At 38.8% G+C, this 20,791-nt stretch overlaps 1 protein-coding gene across 1 annotated transcript in view; it reads right to left on the bottom strand.

Annotated features, from left to right (window-relative positions):
* HSPA12A (heat shock 70kDa protein 12A) overlaps nt 1-14,585 on the bottom strand; it is a 42,866-nt gene extending 28,281 nt beyond the window's left edge. The window contains exons 1-6 of the mRNA XM_010178620.1: nt 14,570-14,585; nt 12,655-12,740; nt 9,977-10,104; nt 4,008-4,194; nt 3,018-3,122; nt 279-395 (exon numbers count right to left, since the gene is read on the bottom strand). Of these exons, the coding sequence (XP_010176922.1) occupies nt 279-395; nt 3,018-3,122; nt 4,008-4,194; nt 9,977-10,104; nt 12,655-12,740; nt 14,570-14,585 (639 nt within the window). The remainder of the gene's footprint in view (nt 1-278; nt 396-3,017; nt 3,123-4,007; nt 4,195-9,976; nt 10,105-12,654; nt 12,741-14,569) is intronic.
* Nucleotides 14,586-20,791: the final 6,206 nt, after the last annotated feature.

The following is a 20,791-nucleotide window of genomic DNA, read 5'->3' as shown; positions in this document are numbered from 1 at the left end:
CAGGAATACAGTGTACAAGATGACTAACATCAGTCTGCTGTGAGGAACAGCTGTATATAAATGTAAACAGAAAGAAAAAGGCATTTAAGTGGTGAATACATATGACTTAAAGCTACTGCTTGGTAGTTAACTTCTCTTTCAATGTTTCTAGTCTGACACTTTTCTAGACCACTTTTACACAGTTTATACTACAGCTAACTGTCCCAGATACTATTTATCATTTTGTCTCTCAACCAGGGCTTTATAGGGGCATTTCTAGGTTCAGGCTGTAATCTTACCTTGTAGGCAGCTTGTCTCATAAACTGCTTTGCAGGCTGCTTCCAAATAGCAGGCACTGTAATGACCCATCTTACTTCAGTGTTCTCAAAGTCTGAGCCTCCTTGGTCACTGAGCTCCTAAACAAAAGGAAAACAGCGGTGAAAGCAAAATGATGGGTGTCAACTTTATAAGAAAACATTATTTGCTGCTGGCTCCAGCAACAGTAACTTTCTCTTTGCAGTTTTTTTTCCTGTTACATCTATGCTACAAATCAGAATTATTGCCAACCTGTCAAGAATGCTCTACTGTGCCAAAAGCTGGAATTAGGGTTGATGCCTTCTCAAGGAGGCCTATAGAAAATTTTACTGCTTAACATGAAGTAGAAGTTAGTTTTTCCAGAAGGAGCTCATGCACTACTGAATATTACAGAGCGTTTATGTACATTCTTAGTCACAGTGTGGGATTTGCTGTTAGTTCGAAGAATTCACACTTGAATTTTGATTAATATACAGAAAAATATTTGGAAGTATCACTGATGAACATTATGTTTTACAATCTGGGTTTTTCAACAACTTCTTTATACACCACTTAACTTTAAATTAAATTTTTACAACTCAGTTAACAAGGGGAAGATACAATTAAAATCTTTAAAAAATTACTGATTGCTCCTTGAAAAGTTTGCTTTAAGCAAACATTCAAGACTAGTTTAGTTCTTTTATTGTCTTTTTTTTCCCTTAAAAAGAGGAAAGTCTGTATTGCATTTGCAAATTAGGTGATATACTGACATGTTTTGGGAAAGGTTCCAAGTAAAATGCCATTACCATATGTCCTATCTAAATCTCCATCCAAACAGGGAAAGGTTCAGAAAGGTGAACAACGGGCCTTTAGAATGGAAAAAAATGTCTCTGCATGTGCTGTGCCAAGGTGTTTTGTTTGTTTAGCCATGCTGCAGGTCAAAAGCCCATGCTAGAAAAGTAGCACCTTTATACTGCACAGGGCCCGAGGAACGGACAGATTATAGTCCTAAGTAATACTTCATTTACATTGCTTGTCTGATTAGTTCCTGCATGCACTCACAAATCACAGGGATTTATTTATTAACATCAGGAAAGGATGTAGCCCTGAACAGGCAGCACAGCAAATATATGGGAATGTACCCAACAGCATCCCTATTCACTAAGAATTTCCCCAGACTATGCACAGGTTCAAGACTGACTCCATGATCAACTCCAAAATCTAGTTAAATAAGTCTTTGACATGATGAGGAATTTGAGTTGTAATGGTAGGACTGTTTCTCTGTAGCCATAAAGAAAAGACTGAGATCACACATAGAATAAAATAAACGCATTCAAAAAACTAGGTTAGCTTTTAACAACGAGGCTCTTTAAAACCACACTTGCTTGGATGAATATTCTGATGTGACCTAGCAAGTACTATGCTTATGTCGACACTGTATTGGTGTATTTGAAGCCAATGTGCACTTAACTCACATTTGACTGTTTACATGAGACTTGAAATCTCAAAAATTGTTTACTGAGGACATGTATTTCGCAGGACAATACGAAAAACAATCTTGTGACCCAAGAATACTACAAAATATTAGTACTGCAACATTTCAAATGGGAAACAAAATGCATTTTCCCTACCAACACCAGTCATAGTAGGGGAAGGGAAAAAAAGGGGAAAAAAAAGGCAACATAAGGAGGCAGTCCAGCAGAACACAATATGAATTGACAAATTAAACCCCTAACAGATGTCTGTCTTACTTTTTGGTTCTCTCTAATGCTTGTTAGATTTTCTACATAAACACGCCTTCAGGATCAGGGCAACCAAATAAAATGGTACAGCACAAAAACACAAAATTCACCCCTGCAAAAGGTCAGCACAGGGCCAAAATACCATAGGCTAACTGTGGCTCTTTGGCACACACACTACAGTTTAACTGTGCAAAACAGAATAAAGAAGTGTTGTGCAAGGGCACCTGAGCTGGTTTGGGTAATGGAGGCTATGTATCTGTGCTGGTGCAGAACTCTGCACAGGGTAATATACTGAATCTCTCAGTGCAATCAAGTGGCCTGTACAGACCGTTGCACTGGCAGAATTACACCAATTTGACCAGGTTAGCCAGCGTGTCATCTTTGCACAGACTTACAGTGAGATTAAAGTCACCAAATTATAAATGAGCTTTAATAATCTTTCTATTACAAAATAAATCCAGCTCATCTACTTCACCTTGCTTAATTAGTGAAGACAAAGTCAGATTGGGGCAGGAGACATCTGTAAGTGCCCACACTATTTCGGTTCACAGTGCCAGCCCTTTAACTTGAGAGGGAACCTTGTGTGAACACAGAACAGCCCATCATCCCAGCAGCAGAAGTGTAGGGGACAATGACAGGATCCAGTTTCTGATTTAATTCCTGAGCTTCAGCTTCTGCACTTTGAATTTTTCTTTCAAAATCAATGGTTTTTTCATGAAAAAAGCGGTAGAAAAATATTTAAGTCAGTAAGAAGATATTCAGAATTCGCATCACAGTGATACACTTACTATTATTGAACCAAGCTTCCCCTGTGCAAGAGGAAACCACTTCAGGCTATTGTGAGCTCTCGGAGTCCACAGCCTGCCCAGAGTTTCTACAGCTGCCTCTATTTGTTTACATCAAATACTACTGAGGTCAAAGCTTGGCAAGGTTAGAAGTGTTAAGCTTACATTTATACCAGTTATAAATACAGAAAATCTAGATAAGGAAGGATTACCCTACCTTTAATGCCTGTTCCTTAAAGAACTGCAGAGCATAAGCAAATATCTCAAGTGCTTTAACTTTTTTGCCATTTGCAGCTGTCAGGTCTGTCTCCATGCTGAGATTCTACATGAAAGAAAATAACTAGAAGTTATTAAAAGGAAAAGGTAAACATGAAATTAATTCCTACTGCCTGAGGAAAGGGAATTCTTCTTTATCCACCTGGCTAGGAAAAAGTGACAAAATTGTTCTGAAGAGGATCTAACTCATCACTTGAACTTCCTGGAGCATGACATTTGCTGCTTATTTTAGACTTTGTTTTAAACACCTATCATGTCTACAAAAAGCTGCAGGCAGAGAGAGAAATACAGACTAAATACTAAATAATTACAATAAATGTATTTGTAGCTGATTGCAACAAAGCAGCATATGCATGATATTTAATCCAAGTTAAGAGTTAAAAGCATAAATTTTTGGCTCCTCACCAACACATGAAACCAGAAAACACCTCAATACAGAAAGTACTGGCGAAGTCCCAAAACTCTAGAAATACATAGTTTAAAGACTAAAATATAATCAGGAATAATGGGAAATTAACAGCATGGTTTGCACTTGCAGTTTTGACAATTTGCTCTTTTGCAATAGAGTTTAGTATGGCTCATATCCTATTTCTGAGTAAATTTATAGAACAAACTGACCTCATGGAGACTCCGCAGACAGCTATGAATTTCACCCAGGAAAACTAGGACATGAAGAGCTAAGCAAAACATATACTGAAATTCTAAGGTCCAGAAAGAAGGCTGGCAAAATACACGTGCCAAATGGAGTGAGAAGCAAAATAAATCATAATGTTAACTGAAAAGTTTCATTCACTTTATTTACTCCCTAAACTTAGAAATAGAGCTGCTTCTCATCTAGTTCACAATCTTTAGGCAAAACCTTGCACTGTCCACAGGAAGATGATTTGAGTAGCAAATGCAGAGTTATCTAAGAGAGCTGGTTATTACTTACACCAGTGGTATGTAGCTTCATCTTAAACTTTTCAAAATACAACCAGTGCTTTGATTCAGTGGGATCCAAGTCATGGTAGAAATCTCTTGCTGCATACCCAAAGCTATGAAACTTCCTCTCTGGTGTGAGGAGGATGGTAGTTGGTGTCTTCTGATTGGATACACCTGGATCTCCACCTTCCCATCGTCTATCCAACAAGTGAAAGAGCTTCAGTCAGTGACATTAATGCTCAGAGCAGCAGAAAAAATATCAGGAGAAAATAATCAGACTGCACAGAAAAATTAACAAGGAAAGAGTATTACACTTAAGTAAATATACTTATGTAAGAAATACTGTAAGGGAAAAAAAAACAATTATCAAAGAACACTACAAATGAAAACCCAAATCCTCAAAATGGCCTATCCAACTGTCAACCAGACTTCACGTATGCTTACTTATATGGGATATTTTTTCCCATTTTGAAATAGGAACCTCTTCAAGTCAGCTGAACAAAGGCACCAAAACATTACCCTTACCATGAACCACAAAAACAATAAATAAAACTATCCTGTCTTATCAAGACTGAATGTAACTTCAGGAAGATCCAAGAAGCACAAAGGTATCGAGCAAAAAGCAACACAAGGCTTCTTTCACTGAATGGATAAGGAAATAAGTAAGAATGTTAAATATAGGAACAATCATTGAAAGCAGCAGGAACTGGGGGGCACGGGGCCTGACAAAGCCAGACAGCAGAAAGCTGTACCACAGAGACCGCTGTGAGCATTTTTGCCTTCTCCTCACTCCTCCATCACAAAACAAGCAGAAGAGAAGACCAAGAAACTCGCATTACTGTTCCACCTTACCCCATACGCACGTAATTTCAGCATGGGGAAACAAACACCAGACAACATTTTCTTAAAAAAGGATCAGTGGAAAAATCTGTTTTGTGCTATCAGCCATAATCATAACGCAGCTCAAACAGGAGCCAAGTTAAGATCACACAGGCAACTGCATTCATTATTAAACCACATGTTGATTGTTTTTTTTCTAAAGATAGCAAAACACACTTCCACAATATACTGCTGCCAAAATATTTTCTCTGAAGCACAAAAAGATTGCCTTGTTCTGTGGTGCTTGTTTATGTGACATAGGAAGATTATCTAGAAAAAATCTTTTCCATTTCACTCTCAGGAACAGTTGAACGAACCGAAAATTAATTGACCTCCAGACCAGGGCAGACAACTGACATGGAGATTTTCCATCTAAGGGGTTAATACTCAGCAAAGTAACAAGCAACAGCATCTTCTGAAGTGCTTCAGACTAAATCAAAGAGAGCAAAATAAGCTCCGTTTTGCACCAGCAGCATCAGTGGCTGGAAATCACCACATGGGTATGAATTTACTTCAGTATAGAGGGCAATTCCACCGCTCTGAAAGCAGAAATAGTATGATGAGAACTGGAATGATTTCCACCTTCATCCTCTTGGAAAAAGCTTTCCTAAATTTCCCAACGTCCCACTGCTCAGCCCCTAAGCTATGATCAGCTGGCAAAAGCTCTGCTCCAGGTCATTTCTTCTAACCTGCAGCTAGAAATGTACTTGGTCAACTCCAAAATCTTTTGAGTGGGTGTTACAGCAAACATATGGTTCCAATGTGAAGAAGTTGGGATCGCACAGCCCGTGAACAGAAAACACTGCCTATTTCACCAGAACATTAAATCCCACACAAGCCCTGCAAGCAGAGAGGAGACAGACTGCTATCATTTTCACTTGCAATCATTAATGATTCATTCTGAGTCACCGGTGGGAAATTCCATAAATAGGATGTGGCTAAAAACAATACCTCTTTATTTTTCTTTAAAGCTAGGCACTTTTTCCGGAATAAGTACACTTAAGGTGCAGTTTGAATGAAGACAAATTGATGCTCAGTGGTGTGGGCTGATACTTTCAAAGCCACCTAGAGAATTGGATGTTCACTTCCCGATGAGTTTCTGACCAAAACTAGACACTGTAATTGCTCAGCAAGTTCTACAGCTCTCAGCCTGTATTACTGGTCAGCCACAGAAGGAGCAATAATGAAACAGAAAGGGAAATTCAACTTTTCCATTTACAGTCAGAGCTTTAAAAATATTCCTGTGTGACACCTTTTCTAGAGAGAAGCAGCTACAAAGGCTTGTGCATGGTAACTCCTGACTGCGATGCTCTTCTCAGGTGGAGCCCTTGCCTCCTTCCAGTTAGCAGAGGCTTCTAATCTGCAGGGCTGGGGTGTCAACACTTCAGTTTGCAGCTTTCTTTCATGGTCCCTGCATTAGAAATGATGGTAATAATACACTTCGGGGGAAAAAGGAGAAAGAAAAAAAAAAAGAAATGCCTATTAAGAGCATGGACATATGAGATATGTTTCTGGGCTGATACAGAGTAGCTCAACAGAGCAGTATAGACCCATCCATAGGCACAGAGAATCTGACCGTATATCAAAAGCGAAAATAGAGCTAAGAAGGAACTTAGTGTAGAAAGTATCACAAGGTTATATTAAGGTTAGAGAAATGGTAGAGAAGGTTAGAGAAAAGGTAGAGAAATACACATGAATCTGGCTGACAGAGCACAGAGTGATCCATGCAGAGTGATGAGAATTTGATCCAGAGCTGCAGCAAAACAGTCAAGGAAACAAAGCGGTGGGGTCATCAAAACGTAGCTGAACACTGCTAGGAGTGTGTATGTAGAAGAAAGGCAAGCATGGGTCTGCCAAGAATTACAATCAAACAGAGAAGCGAAGGAAAAGGAAAAACCTGAAGGTTGAAGTAAAGTTACACTGAAAAAAGACCACTTTCTCCCTCCTTCCAAAGACAGGCTGCAATTTGTTTCACAATCTCATGCGCTTTTTCATTTATTTTTTCTCCATTTGTGCAATACTTACATTCAGTTTGTTGCTATTTAACCAGCAGCCAGCGTAAGTGCACATCAATCAGTAGGAGTTTTTCAAAACTGTGTAAGACCTTGCGCATTCCCTTCAAAGCAGACGTTACTGACTCATTCTACAGCACCAACTGTCTTTTGTTATGGCTCTGGCACTGCCCTACGTGCCAAACTCATGGCCAGGCTGTTCATCTGCATTTACACACAGTCTCAAGGTATGCAGAAAAGAGCACTCATTGTAACATCTACTTCTTCTTTGCAACAAGACCCTGAAGGTAACCACTACTATTTTTACATGGGAAACTAGTAAGAGTCAGCAGGTGTGAAGTATTACCTAAAACTGATAAAACAGTAACTAATGTTATGCAATCAAGGTAAAGTCATTCATCGATCGTCTAGAAACACATGCCCAACTCCAAACACACGCTTCAGCCTACTGAGGTGAGGGAGGCTACTCATATGTTTAAAGCTAAGTAAAGTTTAGAGAACTTTGGTTAGGTCAATGCCTATAAATTCATGGGTTTAAGTATTTGGCATTACAGCAAATAAACACACAAAGTAAAAAACATTACTTTGTCCCCTAATTACATGACTAGAATCATGACTTTACTGACACTACACTCCAACTCGGTTCTAAAGCCCCATGTGTTCACTCTTTTCTGAAGTAGGACCTAAAAAAACCCATCTTACCCCGCATTGAGACATTTACAGAAAAGCAGCTTTGTTAAAAGGCAGGCAGAAATCTAAATGTCTGGAAAGGATCAACACTAAGGAGGGAAGGTGGAAAAATGTTAAGAAGCAAAGAGGACCACGCACCATTGGTATGCTTTATTTTAATGTAAACATTCTCGAGTGCAGGCGGGAAGTTACATTAACTCTGCTGAAATATTTGTAAGTTATCCTACTTGTAAGCCTCATTATATACAGAAACTGAACTTCTTAATACCTTCTGAACTACTGAAGCCTTCTTTTGATATATACACCATTCTTTTCATTGAATTTCATTATTTCATTAGTATTTATACATAAATATGGATAAAAATATTATATACATTATTTCCTAAGTAAGTTTCAGCTATATCTGCCCCAAAATCCTTCCCTGACAGCAATATTTATTGTTTTTAAAAGATCATTTTTGGTATTGAAGTATTTTCTATTGTTTAAAATACCTGTTGGAATTCTGAATACATTCTTATTCCAAAACATGTTCATTCCTTCTGGCTGGAAATACATGAATTAATTTACTTAATTTCTTTTCATATCAGTATCTCATATAATACCTACACAGGCCTGAAAACACAATCATGCCACCATTACTGCATAAGGAACAAAATACAGTGTTTTGAGCCATAAGTAGTAAACTATCGACTAAGACTGGGAACATACTCTCAGCTGGCCACACAGCATCTAGATTTCAATGTCCCAGTGATCTACAGCAGGAAGCCTGATGCCCTAGAAGGAGAATCCAGTCTGCAATTTACTTCCATACAGTGTGAACCCAATGGCAAAATCAGGTCCTAATGTAAAATTTTGAGTCCAAAGCACTTAAAGGACATAGTAAAATCTCCACAGACATTATAGGAAAAACACAGCATATAGGATTGCTCAGGTACATCTTCAGAGATGTCTTCCCTCACTTCAGCCAGCTTCTTTATGAAATTGATCCATTATTTGCTGTCAAAAGAGAACAGGAATTGATAGACATGGATTCTGACTCCACAACCCAGTAACCTGAGACAGCAACACATGGTCTGTCCTTTGACGTCTCGCACCGTGCAGCTTCCTGTGAGGTTTGCAGAACAATAGGGGGTTGGGATGCAGAAATGGCCTTGAAGCATTACTTGTCCATGCCGAAAATGGTAAGAATCTTTGCAACTGGATGGCCTAAAACGACTCCAAAATTCCCCTCCTTTAAACAGTATTTCACATCACCCAGTTGTGTCAGATCTCTGAAATACTTTGCAACCATGTACAGACCAGCTATGCAGGCTTACTGCACAATCAATACTGCCTGCTGAGATTTAGAGAGTAGCATTCAGCCAGCATCTTTGCTTAGAAAAATCACAGTATATCACACTGGACTACAGCAAGTTAAGTCTTTTTGCCCTTTTGTTCTCAGTATCACAGTGCTAAAACAGTTGATTACCTACTATTATAGCAGCAGCTTTGTTTAGAAGAATTTCTGTGGCTAAGCTTTTCATACATACCTTGTTTACCTCTCAAATTAGCTGTATCTTGGTCTTGTTACAATATAATAATTTTAAAGATACTTCAATAAGAGTTGTATAAGCTTTTAGTTATAAAAATACATCTTAAAAAATATCAAAAATATTATAAAAAACGTTTGTAGGGCAATGCCTTCAGGTACCTGCCATAATAGTTTTTGCATTTGTAATTGCATTAGATTCATATGCATAAATCCATACCGTGCTGATCAGAAAATAAATACAAAATAAAGCCCTACAATACAGCTGCTAAAATCTGTCCCTTACATACATATAATACACAATAGATTTCACATCAAACCTTAATTTTCACATTCGTGCCTTTTTATTGCTCTATTTCTGAGTATGACAGGTTCGTTATCAGGGATTTGATTCAAGTTTAATGCTAAAAAGCTTAAATCAGCCAAATAAACTATCAGTTTCTTGGTGCAACCAATTAAGCATCGTACACGCAACTGTTTACGAGCATGATTCCAGGAGATGGACAGCTCCCAGGAAACACCATGACCCTTAGTAAATACATAGTTCTTCTCAATCCCTGAGATGAGTGCATGTTGACTTAATAATTATCACTGCTCCCTGAACAATTCTGAATAGTCACTGATCCCTCCTTTCACTTGTGTCACCTTGTAAACTCAGAAGAATAAGAGGGGGGATATGTTCACATTGATTACTAAAGCGAATTAGAATACAATAAATGCAACAAAAAACTATAACGATGAGAAAGGTGTACACTGTGGCAATACCAGACAAATGTAGACACTTCAGGCTCCTGTAGAAAACATCCACAGCTACTGCAGACAATCCACATTATGACGAATGAGAACTAAATGCTGCATTGCAGCCCTTACCTCATTACATGAATACATTCTGGTTCCTTGGTGAAGCTGTAGGCGTAGCCACTGGATGTTGTGCCAAAATCAATAGCCACAACAACAAGAAATAACTGTTCTACAGCATCCTCTGCATCAGAGTCCTTCTGTTAAATAGCAGAAGCAAATCAGACACTGAGTCACTGCATAACTGCAACCTGTCTTACCCTTCAGTATTTCTGCTCTCCAAAACATGCATATCTCTTCAGTGGAAAAAAGGACTTCCCTAAAGCTGCATTTGTGACCAAAGTTGATACCACAAAGCTTCACATTCCCATGGAAGTGGAAATTCAATATACAACTGAATATATTTGGTGGAGCCTTTTATGCACAACCTTCTGAATCAAGAGTTTCCTTCATACTTAATTCTTGGAACAGCTATGGTCCTGTACCATTAAAACTCATGGCTAAACACTAGATTATTGGTTTGGGGGCTATTTTTCTTTCTTAAATCAATTAACTGAAAAATATGTTTATATCCATCTGGGACTTATTTGGTGGTTTTAGGAGTTACCTACGTCCTAACTTAGAACATAAGGTACTACTACCACTCAAAAATAGGGTAGACAGAAAACCCAAAATAGAGCAAAAAGCTTTATATGCCATGATGATTATTTATTTAAGAAGACTTTACATAACACTTATTTCGTAAGCACTATATGCATTCTTTCCTTCTGCCTGTGCTAGAACGTGGAAAGCTGTTCAGCTGCTTATAGTGAAAATGAATCCTTCTCCTTGCCTTTTGCCTGTAATCCTGCAGTCACTGAAAAGAACACTCAAGGGCAATGTGGGAACATTAACTAGAAAAGGTGGAAGGGTTATAGAATCATAGAATGTATTGGGTTGGAAGGGATCTTTAAAGCTCATCCAGTCCAACTCTTGCAGTGAGCAGGGACGTTGGTACCAGATCAGGTTGCTCAGAGCCCCATCAAGCCTGACCTTGAATATCTCCAGGGATGGGGCCTCCACCACCTCGCTGGCCAACCTGTGCCAGTGATCTACCACCCTCATAGTGAAGAACTTTTTCCTAATATCCAACCTAAATCTCCCCTTTTCTAGTTTAAAACCATTACCCCTCGTCCTGTTGCTACATGACCTTGTTAACAGTTCTGATGGTCCAAATCATAACAACGTGATATAAAGCATGACATGAATAAACAAGGAATTGTACCACTCCACAGTATGCTTCTGCCTAATGTAAATGCTATATAAAGGAGGAATAAATAGTCAACAGCAAGTTCACACTGATGGTGGCTAAAGCACCAACAGCTTAGCAAGACAGGAAGAAAACAAGCTGGTAACACTGGTGAAAGGGCTGTGTTACCGGCAGGTAGACAGCAATGGAGGGCAACACACCCATCTGCACACACATCATTTCGGCAAAATCACTGTGGATCACACCTGTTGACCTACTACTTATACAGGTCACATCTGAACCCTTCACCACTGCTGCCCTGCCTGTACTCTCTATAACAATGTGAAGCAATTATGATCTTTTACAGAGAAACTGCCAAACAACCTAACTCTATGAGCAGTGTTTCACCATTTTCCTCATGTATCTCCGTTATCTCCATGCCTGCTACTTCCAGCACCTTTCCGTTTTATTCCTACATTTTCCAAGATCATCCCATTGGTCTGCTACTTAAAATGGAGAAACAAGAGGAATAAGGTTTAGTGTCAAATAATGGAAGACTCGTTTGGACTTTCATAATAAATCTTTTCAACAAGGGCAATATGTTACCATATTTTTTCCTCAAAGAGGAGCAAATCTAACTTAAAGAGATTCTATCAGTATGACAGAATTAAAAGGGGAACGTTCTAGAGCATACAGAGAAAGCAAAAACTAGTAAGAATTCTGGAAATCCCGAAGAGGGATGTTGTACAACTCTGAACTTGATTCAGAAAGCTAAGGAAGAAATCTGACAAGGGTACCAATGTGATCTGAACATGATCTCTTGCAATATCAAGAAACACACTGTGCCTATCACAGAATGGTAGGGGTTGGAAGGGACCTCTGGGGGAATATCCAATGTTACAGATGATGCAGATGATCTTAAAAACAGATTGGGACTTAGTTTAAATATGAGTTTGTCAATAAAACAGACATGATATATAAGAGATTAAAAGACACTACCTTTATGGGACACTGGCTTGCTCCTAAAAGCTTACAGAGGTGGCTATTTTCTTTAATAAACTAAAACAGTTCTATTTTTAGTTTCTCTCTCTCTCTATGCTGGAAGAGATTCTTTCCTCTGGGAATTTGGGACTTTACTGTTGAATATATACATATATATAACCTTTTTTTCCGAACAGAATGAGACTTTTTGGGGGCTGCCTAAACAAATCAGTGATAAAGACAGGGACAGAACTTGAGAACCTTGAGGATCAAGAAATCCCCATGTTTGATATAAAAATATACACAAGCAAACCTATCAGCTCAGCAAGTACACACAAAAAAAGCAAAACCAGGACCCCAATGAAATGAATGAGAGCTCTGTCACCAACTCCAGTGTGACAAGAGTTTGAGTTAAGACTACGCAAAACTTAAAAGGGATCACTACATAAAGAACTGACAACTTTCTAAAGAAATTGCGTCCCATTGAACAGGAAGGAAAAAGTAATGTCAACATACGGTATGTTATGAGTACATTTCTTACCACAATATGTGATGGAGACAGCGGAGTTATTCCAGGGTCTCCCAAACTTTTGGCTGGTGATGAGTAAGTAGATGTGGAAACTGCATCTGAAAGGAAACAAGAATTCTTGAGTGTCAGTAAGCAGAATGAGTAGGATAGGAAGTTGCTTTGCATAATGCTACGCTATTTTCTTCTTGTAACAGACCTGCTAAAAAAGAAAGCAAATTCCACAGCCACCATATAAAATACGTTTTTTCCCTTACAACATGCTAATATACAACTGCAGTTTTGGTTTTAAAATGTTTGTCTGATCTTTGTGACTAACTTCCATTCTTTTGCCTATTACATTACCATGTAAAATTTTAGATGTTTTCCTAAATATATTCAGAAGTCCTAGTTGATACAAGCAGTTTGAACACTATACACTCATATTAATGGCCTAAGATTTAAATTTATGAATGCAGAAACTAAACCCAAGTTGCGAGATCAAAAAAGACAGACTCGTTTTAAGAGAAAAAGAGGAGTTGATCTCAATTTGACAATGCAGTAAGAATAAGTTGCAATTACTCCATCGTGAACCCTTATTCTGAAACTTTCCCAATACTGTCTCTGTTTTTATTCTTCAATACATTCTGCACTGAAACATCTTGCAGCTGTTAATATTACTGCAGGACAGAAACCAGCTGGGAAAAAGGAAAGTATTATTAACAAATCATCAAAGAAATATTTCTACCCTGCATACACTACTGAAATTTCATTTAAAGGAACATACCAAACGAGTGACAAATACCACACTATTTCTATTCTTCCTTCTTGTATTTCTCTCACTGATGACAGAAATGAAATGGCTTATTAAAATAATTAAACACTTGTGACGCAGATGGATTGATATATAATATATTCTCTTACGAAGACTGCAATAGTTTATCAAGATGGAATGTAGAAAAGCTGCCACACACCCTGTCCATGCCCCAAAATTTAACTGAGTTTACTGAATTATCTTCTGTAGAACACAAGCTAATTACATGTGAAGCACAATTATTAAATAAGTCTCTAAAGATTAATAACCCTAATATCAAATAATACTTTTCAACATATTTTTATCACTTATTGGGATGTGTCACATAATAAAATGCATATTTATGCATGGCATGTAATTCCTAGACATGACTGACAAGTCAGAGCATTATTCTAATGTGCCACAGGAACTGCTCTCCAAGAAAAGGCCTTAGAGCTACTTAATGAAGAATGCTGTTGCTCCTGGTAATCAAACGTGTGTTGTTTCCCAGAGAAGATGCAAAAACTCTGCAGTAGGCAGCTATGGGATAATCTGCCCGCAGGAAAACACTCTTCCTCCAAATCTTAATATTGCTCTTGTAACAATGTTTATTTGTTCAAGTTATAATAAGCATGTTCAGCCTGATCTTCAGAAGCATTTGCAGAAGCAAAATATTCACATTTCCTACACAAGTTCTTCAAGAATATATTATCTCACTCCTCTTGTGGTAAAGTACAATAAGCCACAGGTCAAATGTGACAAGCACAGAATCTGTTCGGTTCATTAAGACATATTTGGATCAGATGCTGTTATCAGCCTCCTCTGTGCAATTTCTTCCTCTTTTCAAAACAGATTCATCTTTGTACCATCAACATGGCATTTTCCATAGAACTGAAGAACAAGATTTCAGCACAGAAAAAAAAAATTAAAAATGGATCAGTAACAAAACAGGTTCCTTGCATCCTCCTGTCGCTCCTGACTGGACCTGAACCAGCACTTCCTGAGCAGACCAGGACATCACGATGCTGACTCAACACCTCTGGAAACTGGTACGTTTCCCCCACTGAGGATATTGGCTTTGGATGGCAAAAATGTAGACATCAAATCACCATCTATGAGTTTTCAGTGCTTCTCTTCGTTACTAATTCTTTTTGCTACCTGTTTCAACACTCATGTTTCAGCAACCTATTTTCCAGCCTGCCTTCAGTTATCAGCCCGGGCGTACCTTGAGAAGTTATTTATAGCTCTATATGCAACTCAGGAACTCCTGTGTGACAGTGTACACATTTTCTTGTTTCTTGGAGAGCAGTGATTAAATAACCAGTGCAATATTCATATCCATCCAATGAAACTCTGCTAACTAAGGGGGTGTTAATATGAATTTATTCAACCCAATCAACTTGTGATAATCCAGAGGTGTGAAATGTATGCAAGGACACTCACTATATCCACAAATAAAAAAATACTTGCTAACAAATAAAAAGCGTTAAGTAGGGATCAGAGACCTGTCTTAGCTATAGAAAGACAGAAAACACCACTTAAAACAGAAAATGGACTTAGATATTTTCATCTAAAATCTTTGAAAAAAACTGCCTATTTTGTCTTGGGAATGCTCTTGAAAACCTGAAAAGGCTGGAATAGTGGAAGGGTTAATTTTTTCTAATTCTCATCAACTGCTCAACTCTGCTGGAAGGTTAAGCTCTTGGTGATTTATCAGCGGTTTTTAATCAGAGAAAAAAACCAAAAACCTCTTCAAACCCCTGACCATTCTGCACTGCATTCACTGCTGCTTCTGCAAACACCCACCTAAACAAAATAATTCTATAATGAGACCTATATGCCTGGGGTTTTGTTGGGTCAAGAGAAGAGTATCACGGAAGGCAGTGAAACAGCCCCTAAAGTAGCACTAAAACTAAAACTTTTAACCCAAAGGTCCTGTTACAGTCATTCTGTAGAGCTGCTATCATGTTGGCATAAGCTGTAGTTGCATTACACTGCAGCTCATTTCAAGAGACTACTGACAATCATGGGCAATAACTGGGGCAGCTATAATTGTTATATTGTAACTCAGCTGTTAAAAGAGGCCCTGACATTACCACAAAGTCTGCAGAGCTAATACATGAACGGGAGTAGTTCAGAATACTGGGAAGTTAAGAAGTCATTTATCAGAGTGGTTGGCACTTACAGGAAAACAGCTTGCAAGCCAGTCACCCTAGATTCAGTGCCAAGAGTTCTTCTAACAAGTAGTGAAATAGTTGTTAAAAGCAAATTAAATTAGGAATTTTGTAACAGTATACTACCTACCCTACCTAAATTGAAAGGTGTTCAAATACACTTGACCATGTAGGAGCTTTAATATTTTGTTGAGTTAGTGTTTGCTTGGGGAAAAAAACATGCACAAATCACAATTTTTACAACTCTGTTCTGCAGAGCAGTAAATCACAGAATCGTTAAGGTTGGAAGAGACCTCTAAGATCACCAAGTCCAACTGTCAACCCAACCGCACCATGCCCACTAAACCATGTCCTGAAGTACCACAGCCATGTGCTTCTTGAACACCCCGAGGGATGGTGACTCCACCGCTTCCCTGGGCAGCCCTTTCCAGTGCTTGACTGCTCTTTCAGTAAAGGAATTTTTCCCCAATATCCAATCTAAACCTCCTCTGGCGCAACTTGAAGCCATTTCCTCTTATCCTTTCATTAGTTACATGGAAGAAGAGACCAACACCCACCTCTCTACACCCTCCTTTCAGGGAGTTGTACAGAGCAATAAAGTCTCCCCTCAGTCTCCCTTTCTCCAGACTAAACAACCGCAGTTCCCTCAGCCACTCCTCATAATCTGTGTCCTCCAGACACTTCTCCAGCTTTCACTGCCCTTCTCTGGACCAGCTCCAGTGCCTCAGTGTCCTCCTTGTAGTGAAGGGCCCAAAACTGAACACAGTACTCGTGGTGTTGCCTCACCAGAGCCGAGTACAGAGGGGCAATCACTTCTCTGCTCCTGCTGGCCATGCTATTCCTGATACAAGCCAGGACGCCATTGGCCTTGTTGGCTACCTGGGCACATTACTGGCTCATGTTCAGCCACTGTCAACCAACACCCCCAGGTCCTTTTCCATCAGGCAGCTTTCCAGCCACCCTTCCTCAAGCCTGCAGCATTGCATGGGATATTCCAGGATATTCTCCAAAGGACTGTGATTGGTTGACCTGAAAGACAAAAAGCATCTGTTTGGAGCCACAGAGTGGCTAAAGGGTTGTAAGGAACCCAACTTGCAACCATGCAACAAAAAAAAAAGATGCCTAGCCACTGGGAGTAAATTCCTCCTCTTAACAGTTTAAAAAGATGTCCTGGATAGTATCATGGTATTTGGAATAGTTCTTAAAAGCACAATGACTTATTAAGGCTTCTGTACCAAAAAGACACAAATCAAGTAGTGTCCCACATAGCTCAAGTTCCAGCTTTATCTCCTATGTTTACCAAGGATCCCTGTCAAACTACACAGTATGAAAAAAACATACAGCTAAACAGGACGTGTTAAAGAAACATTTAATTCTTGACAATTTGCATACCAAAATACCAAAATAAATGGAGGAATCTAATTTAGAATCCAAATTGAAGTAAACCTTCAAACACACCGATATTTAAAACAATCTTTTTACAAATATGATGAAAACTTCTTGAACAAAAATTCTTTAATTTACTTATGAAACAATAATACAGAAGTTAATCTGAAATATGACTGTCCATATCAGGCATTTAGATAAGTTAACTAAATGTGCATAGGATAAATCTGACCTCATCATTACAATTTCTGACTTTAGTCCTAATCTAAGCAATTGCCAAAGAACACCTTGTGCATTTCCAAGGTGACCAGAAGAGGAAGGGAAAACGCCGAAGACTCATTTTCAGCAGTTTTCTTAACATTCAAAGGGTCCCGTCTGATTTGCAAATCCCCCAACAACTACAGAACTGGTGAAATTATAAGATCAGCAGGTGCTGTATTAATAATGAATCACATTCGGTATCATATTAGCTGCAATTGCTGTTTTAGTAGATTTAATTTAAATTATTCCTTCTTTCAATCTAAACACACACAAGAGTTTATTTTCCGTGGTTTCCTGCAATAGCTAATCAGTTCAGCTTTTGCTGGCTTTCAGTAAATGATCAGCCACATTCTAGATTTCCAACCTGACTGACGACAAAATGCAACAAAGGATTAACCTTCAAGAGTCACACAGAGTATACACAGTAAAAGCAGAATCCACAGCATTTATAACAACTTAGCTGATGCAGTGTGGACATTTCACTGATAGCATGTTCAGTTGAATCTGATTTTTCTAATAGATCTAGAGACCAGGACCAAACTCATTATTTAATTAGAAAGATCAGTTAACGGAAGCTGATCTCCTCTGGAAGAATATCAGTCTGTTCGGAATATTTGGGAGTCCCTACCGTGTATTTCTAGTCAGGACTGGATAAATGTGTTTTAGTGAACCACTGAAAATATCAGACATGGACCACTATGGTCCCAGATAATCAGTTTTAGGACAGCAGGCTTAACTGCTGAGATGACTGCTAAAGTTGACTGCTAAACCTCATCCTCACAAGTCACTAAGGTGATACTAAAACATTTTTTTTTCAGCAGCTACACAAAATCTTTTCTATTAAAATGAGCTTTGATTAAATATTAAACTTCTAGAATTCAGCTAAACCAAGCACCAGTGAAATTTTCTGCTTCACCTATTAGGGAAATGATGCATTTCAACAGCAAAGCAGCACACCATAGCAGTGGATTCTCTGCTAACACAAAGTTCTCTGAACCCAAGTAACACGGACCATGGATAAGAAAAAATTTTTGCAAGCATGCATTGTCTCTAAGTAAAAATTTAACAAGATGAGTACAAGCAGAAATTCAGGAAGCAGGATGTGCTGCTCAACAGCACGAAGCACAGAAATGCAGTAAGGTCAGGGCAGGTGAGAAAGAACAAGAAATAAGGTATGGAGCCCCAGGTCTGTCATCAGAAACCCCAATGTGGACCTTTACAGGCACAATCTGCAGTACTTTAGAGTCAAGGCTTGGTCAGGAGAGAAGTGGACTTTCTGAACCTTCGCAGACATTGCTTCCAAGCGATGGTGAAAGGGACTCATCATCTCTTATAGCTGTTTTTCAAACCAGAAAATAAGCAGCATCGCTATATCATTTCTCTGTAGGAACATGCCTGAACGCTGCTGTGTATGTTATGTCCCAGTCAATGTATCTTAAGTTCATTTCTATTTCTGTCCTACCAGAGTGGCCGCAAACCCAACACTTCCTAGTTAAACTCTTCTCATGATTTTCTGAATCATCAATAGGATCAATACTGTTCTCTATTTCAGTTCATACTTCCAGCATCTTAAGAGGTGCTTTCACAATAATAATTCACTTTTTTCAATCCATAATATATAATGCAACAAATTCCATCCACTGTGCAGATCCAAATCTCTGGCTGAGCTCAAGGACCCATTGGGAAGACCCAGACCCCACTCCCTTTTCCAGGCTCTCCCAGCCGAGCACACCTGCAGTGCATCACCCTGCCCCAAAAGGAGAGCTGCAATAACTCTTTCTGATTTGTATAATGCTCAGCCACTGTTCATACGCCAAATCTGTTCAGCCTCTCAGTTATTTGTAGGCTGACAAACCAGATGCACAGGGTAAGCCAGGATGCATTAGATCCACTAAAAATGCCACTACTGCAGCCAATCTTTATGGGCTCAATAAATCCAAGTTAACTGAAAATACCATGCGCATACTGGTTATTTTCACAGATAAAACACTTGCACATATCTGATGGCCACTTTTCCAGCATTTCCAGCCACTCAGCAGCTGGTGAGAGTGATTGCTATAAGTAGCTATGAACTCAGTCAGGTTGCTGGTCATACCAAAATCCTGGCCAAATTCTTCATTTGCCATCCAGGCAATGTGTCTGGACTTAAAAAAGAAAAAAATGGGGAAGGAAGGGGAAGGGGAAGGGGAAGGGGAAGGGGAAGGGGAAGGGGAAGGGGAAGGGGATATGTACTCAGTGAAATCTGGGCATAGGGAAGCCATCAGGCAATAAGAGAATGGAATTAAAACCATCGTTTCTCATTCAAAATGTTGTATATAATTTTGAGCATCAATAGTAATTTTGCCACAAGCAAAGCTTTCTAATGATGTTTGCACAACAGGAAAGGAAGGGTTTACCATATTGCTATTAGCTGGCAACTGCTGAATTGATGAAGAAAACCTTATTCAGCTTTTCCTATTGCTGAGATTTTGCTTTGCGTTAAGCACAAAATGTCACAGCTTTCAAATGTAATATGACAACCTAGAGCATTTTACTGCATATACAAAGATGGTCTTTGAAAATAATTATAGAACAACAAAAGACAGAGAGAAGCAAATACAAAAATAAAGATATTCTTATGTGCAATGAAAAGATCCTGTATTTCATATCAGAAGTAAGAACCTTCTGCTTCTGCTGAAGCCAATGACACCGCTGCTATTACCGGCAGTGGAATCAGAGCTCTTTGTTTCAAAATGCCAGTAGGCACCCAGCTGGTTTGCTGGAGACTGCAATGCACTTCCCCTCCACGAATACAGCCATAGCTAATCACTGACACAAATCCAAGTTTCCTGATACCCTTTCATAACAATTGGTCACCCAAAGAGCTGCTATTCATTGCACTGGTACCAATTAGAGCACAGTGATTTCCTGAGTCTAGAATCTGCCAATACTTTGGATAAAATTCTAAAAATAAGACATGTTCCTCACTACAACTTTGACCTTTTTCATTTATGCTTTTACATTGCCTCCCATCATGACTACAGTTTGACTGAAGGAATTATTTCTCCACTGCGCTTTCAAGCTTTCCAAGGTAATTTAAGTTTTTAACATTATTGTTAAGAGTATCAAAAAACAACCTCAGGTTCATCCCATCACTCACTTTGTGGACAATATTAATTTTCCTGCATGTCACCATCAAAAGGAAAACAAAAAGACACCACTTGTTTTCTGTGAACTTAATTTAAGATGAAAGAAACACATAAGAACTTGCAATAACCTTCTGAAAGTACCACATGGGTTACGTTCTCTTCTCCTCTTTTTGACAGGATGTAGGCTACAATATTTTACCTAGATTTGATCTGACCTCACCAATGCTTGGTAAGGTGGACTAAAACAGACCTGTTACACTCCCATGCATACTTCACAAGTGGATTTGTAAAGCCTCAGCCAGGTCCTTACCAATAGCTAAGTCTGACCTTAAAGCTGCCTTAAACTCAAACCTGTTCACCATCTACACTGTATCAAATCCAGTTCCACCTTGAATGACCTGAGATCCTCTCCAGTATCTTTCTAAATATTC

Source organism: Mesitornis unicolor, unplaced genomic scaffold (assembly GCF_000695765.1).
Source record: "Mesitornis unicolor isolate BGI_N332 unplaced genomic scaffold, ASM69576v1 scaffold13952, whole genome shotgun sequence".
Lineage (NCBI taxonomy): Eukaryota > Metazoa > Chordata > Aves > Mesitornithiformes > Mesitornithidae > Mesitornis > Mesitornis unicolor.
This window is presented reverse-complemented; position numbering and strand designations above follow the sequence as displayed.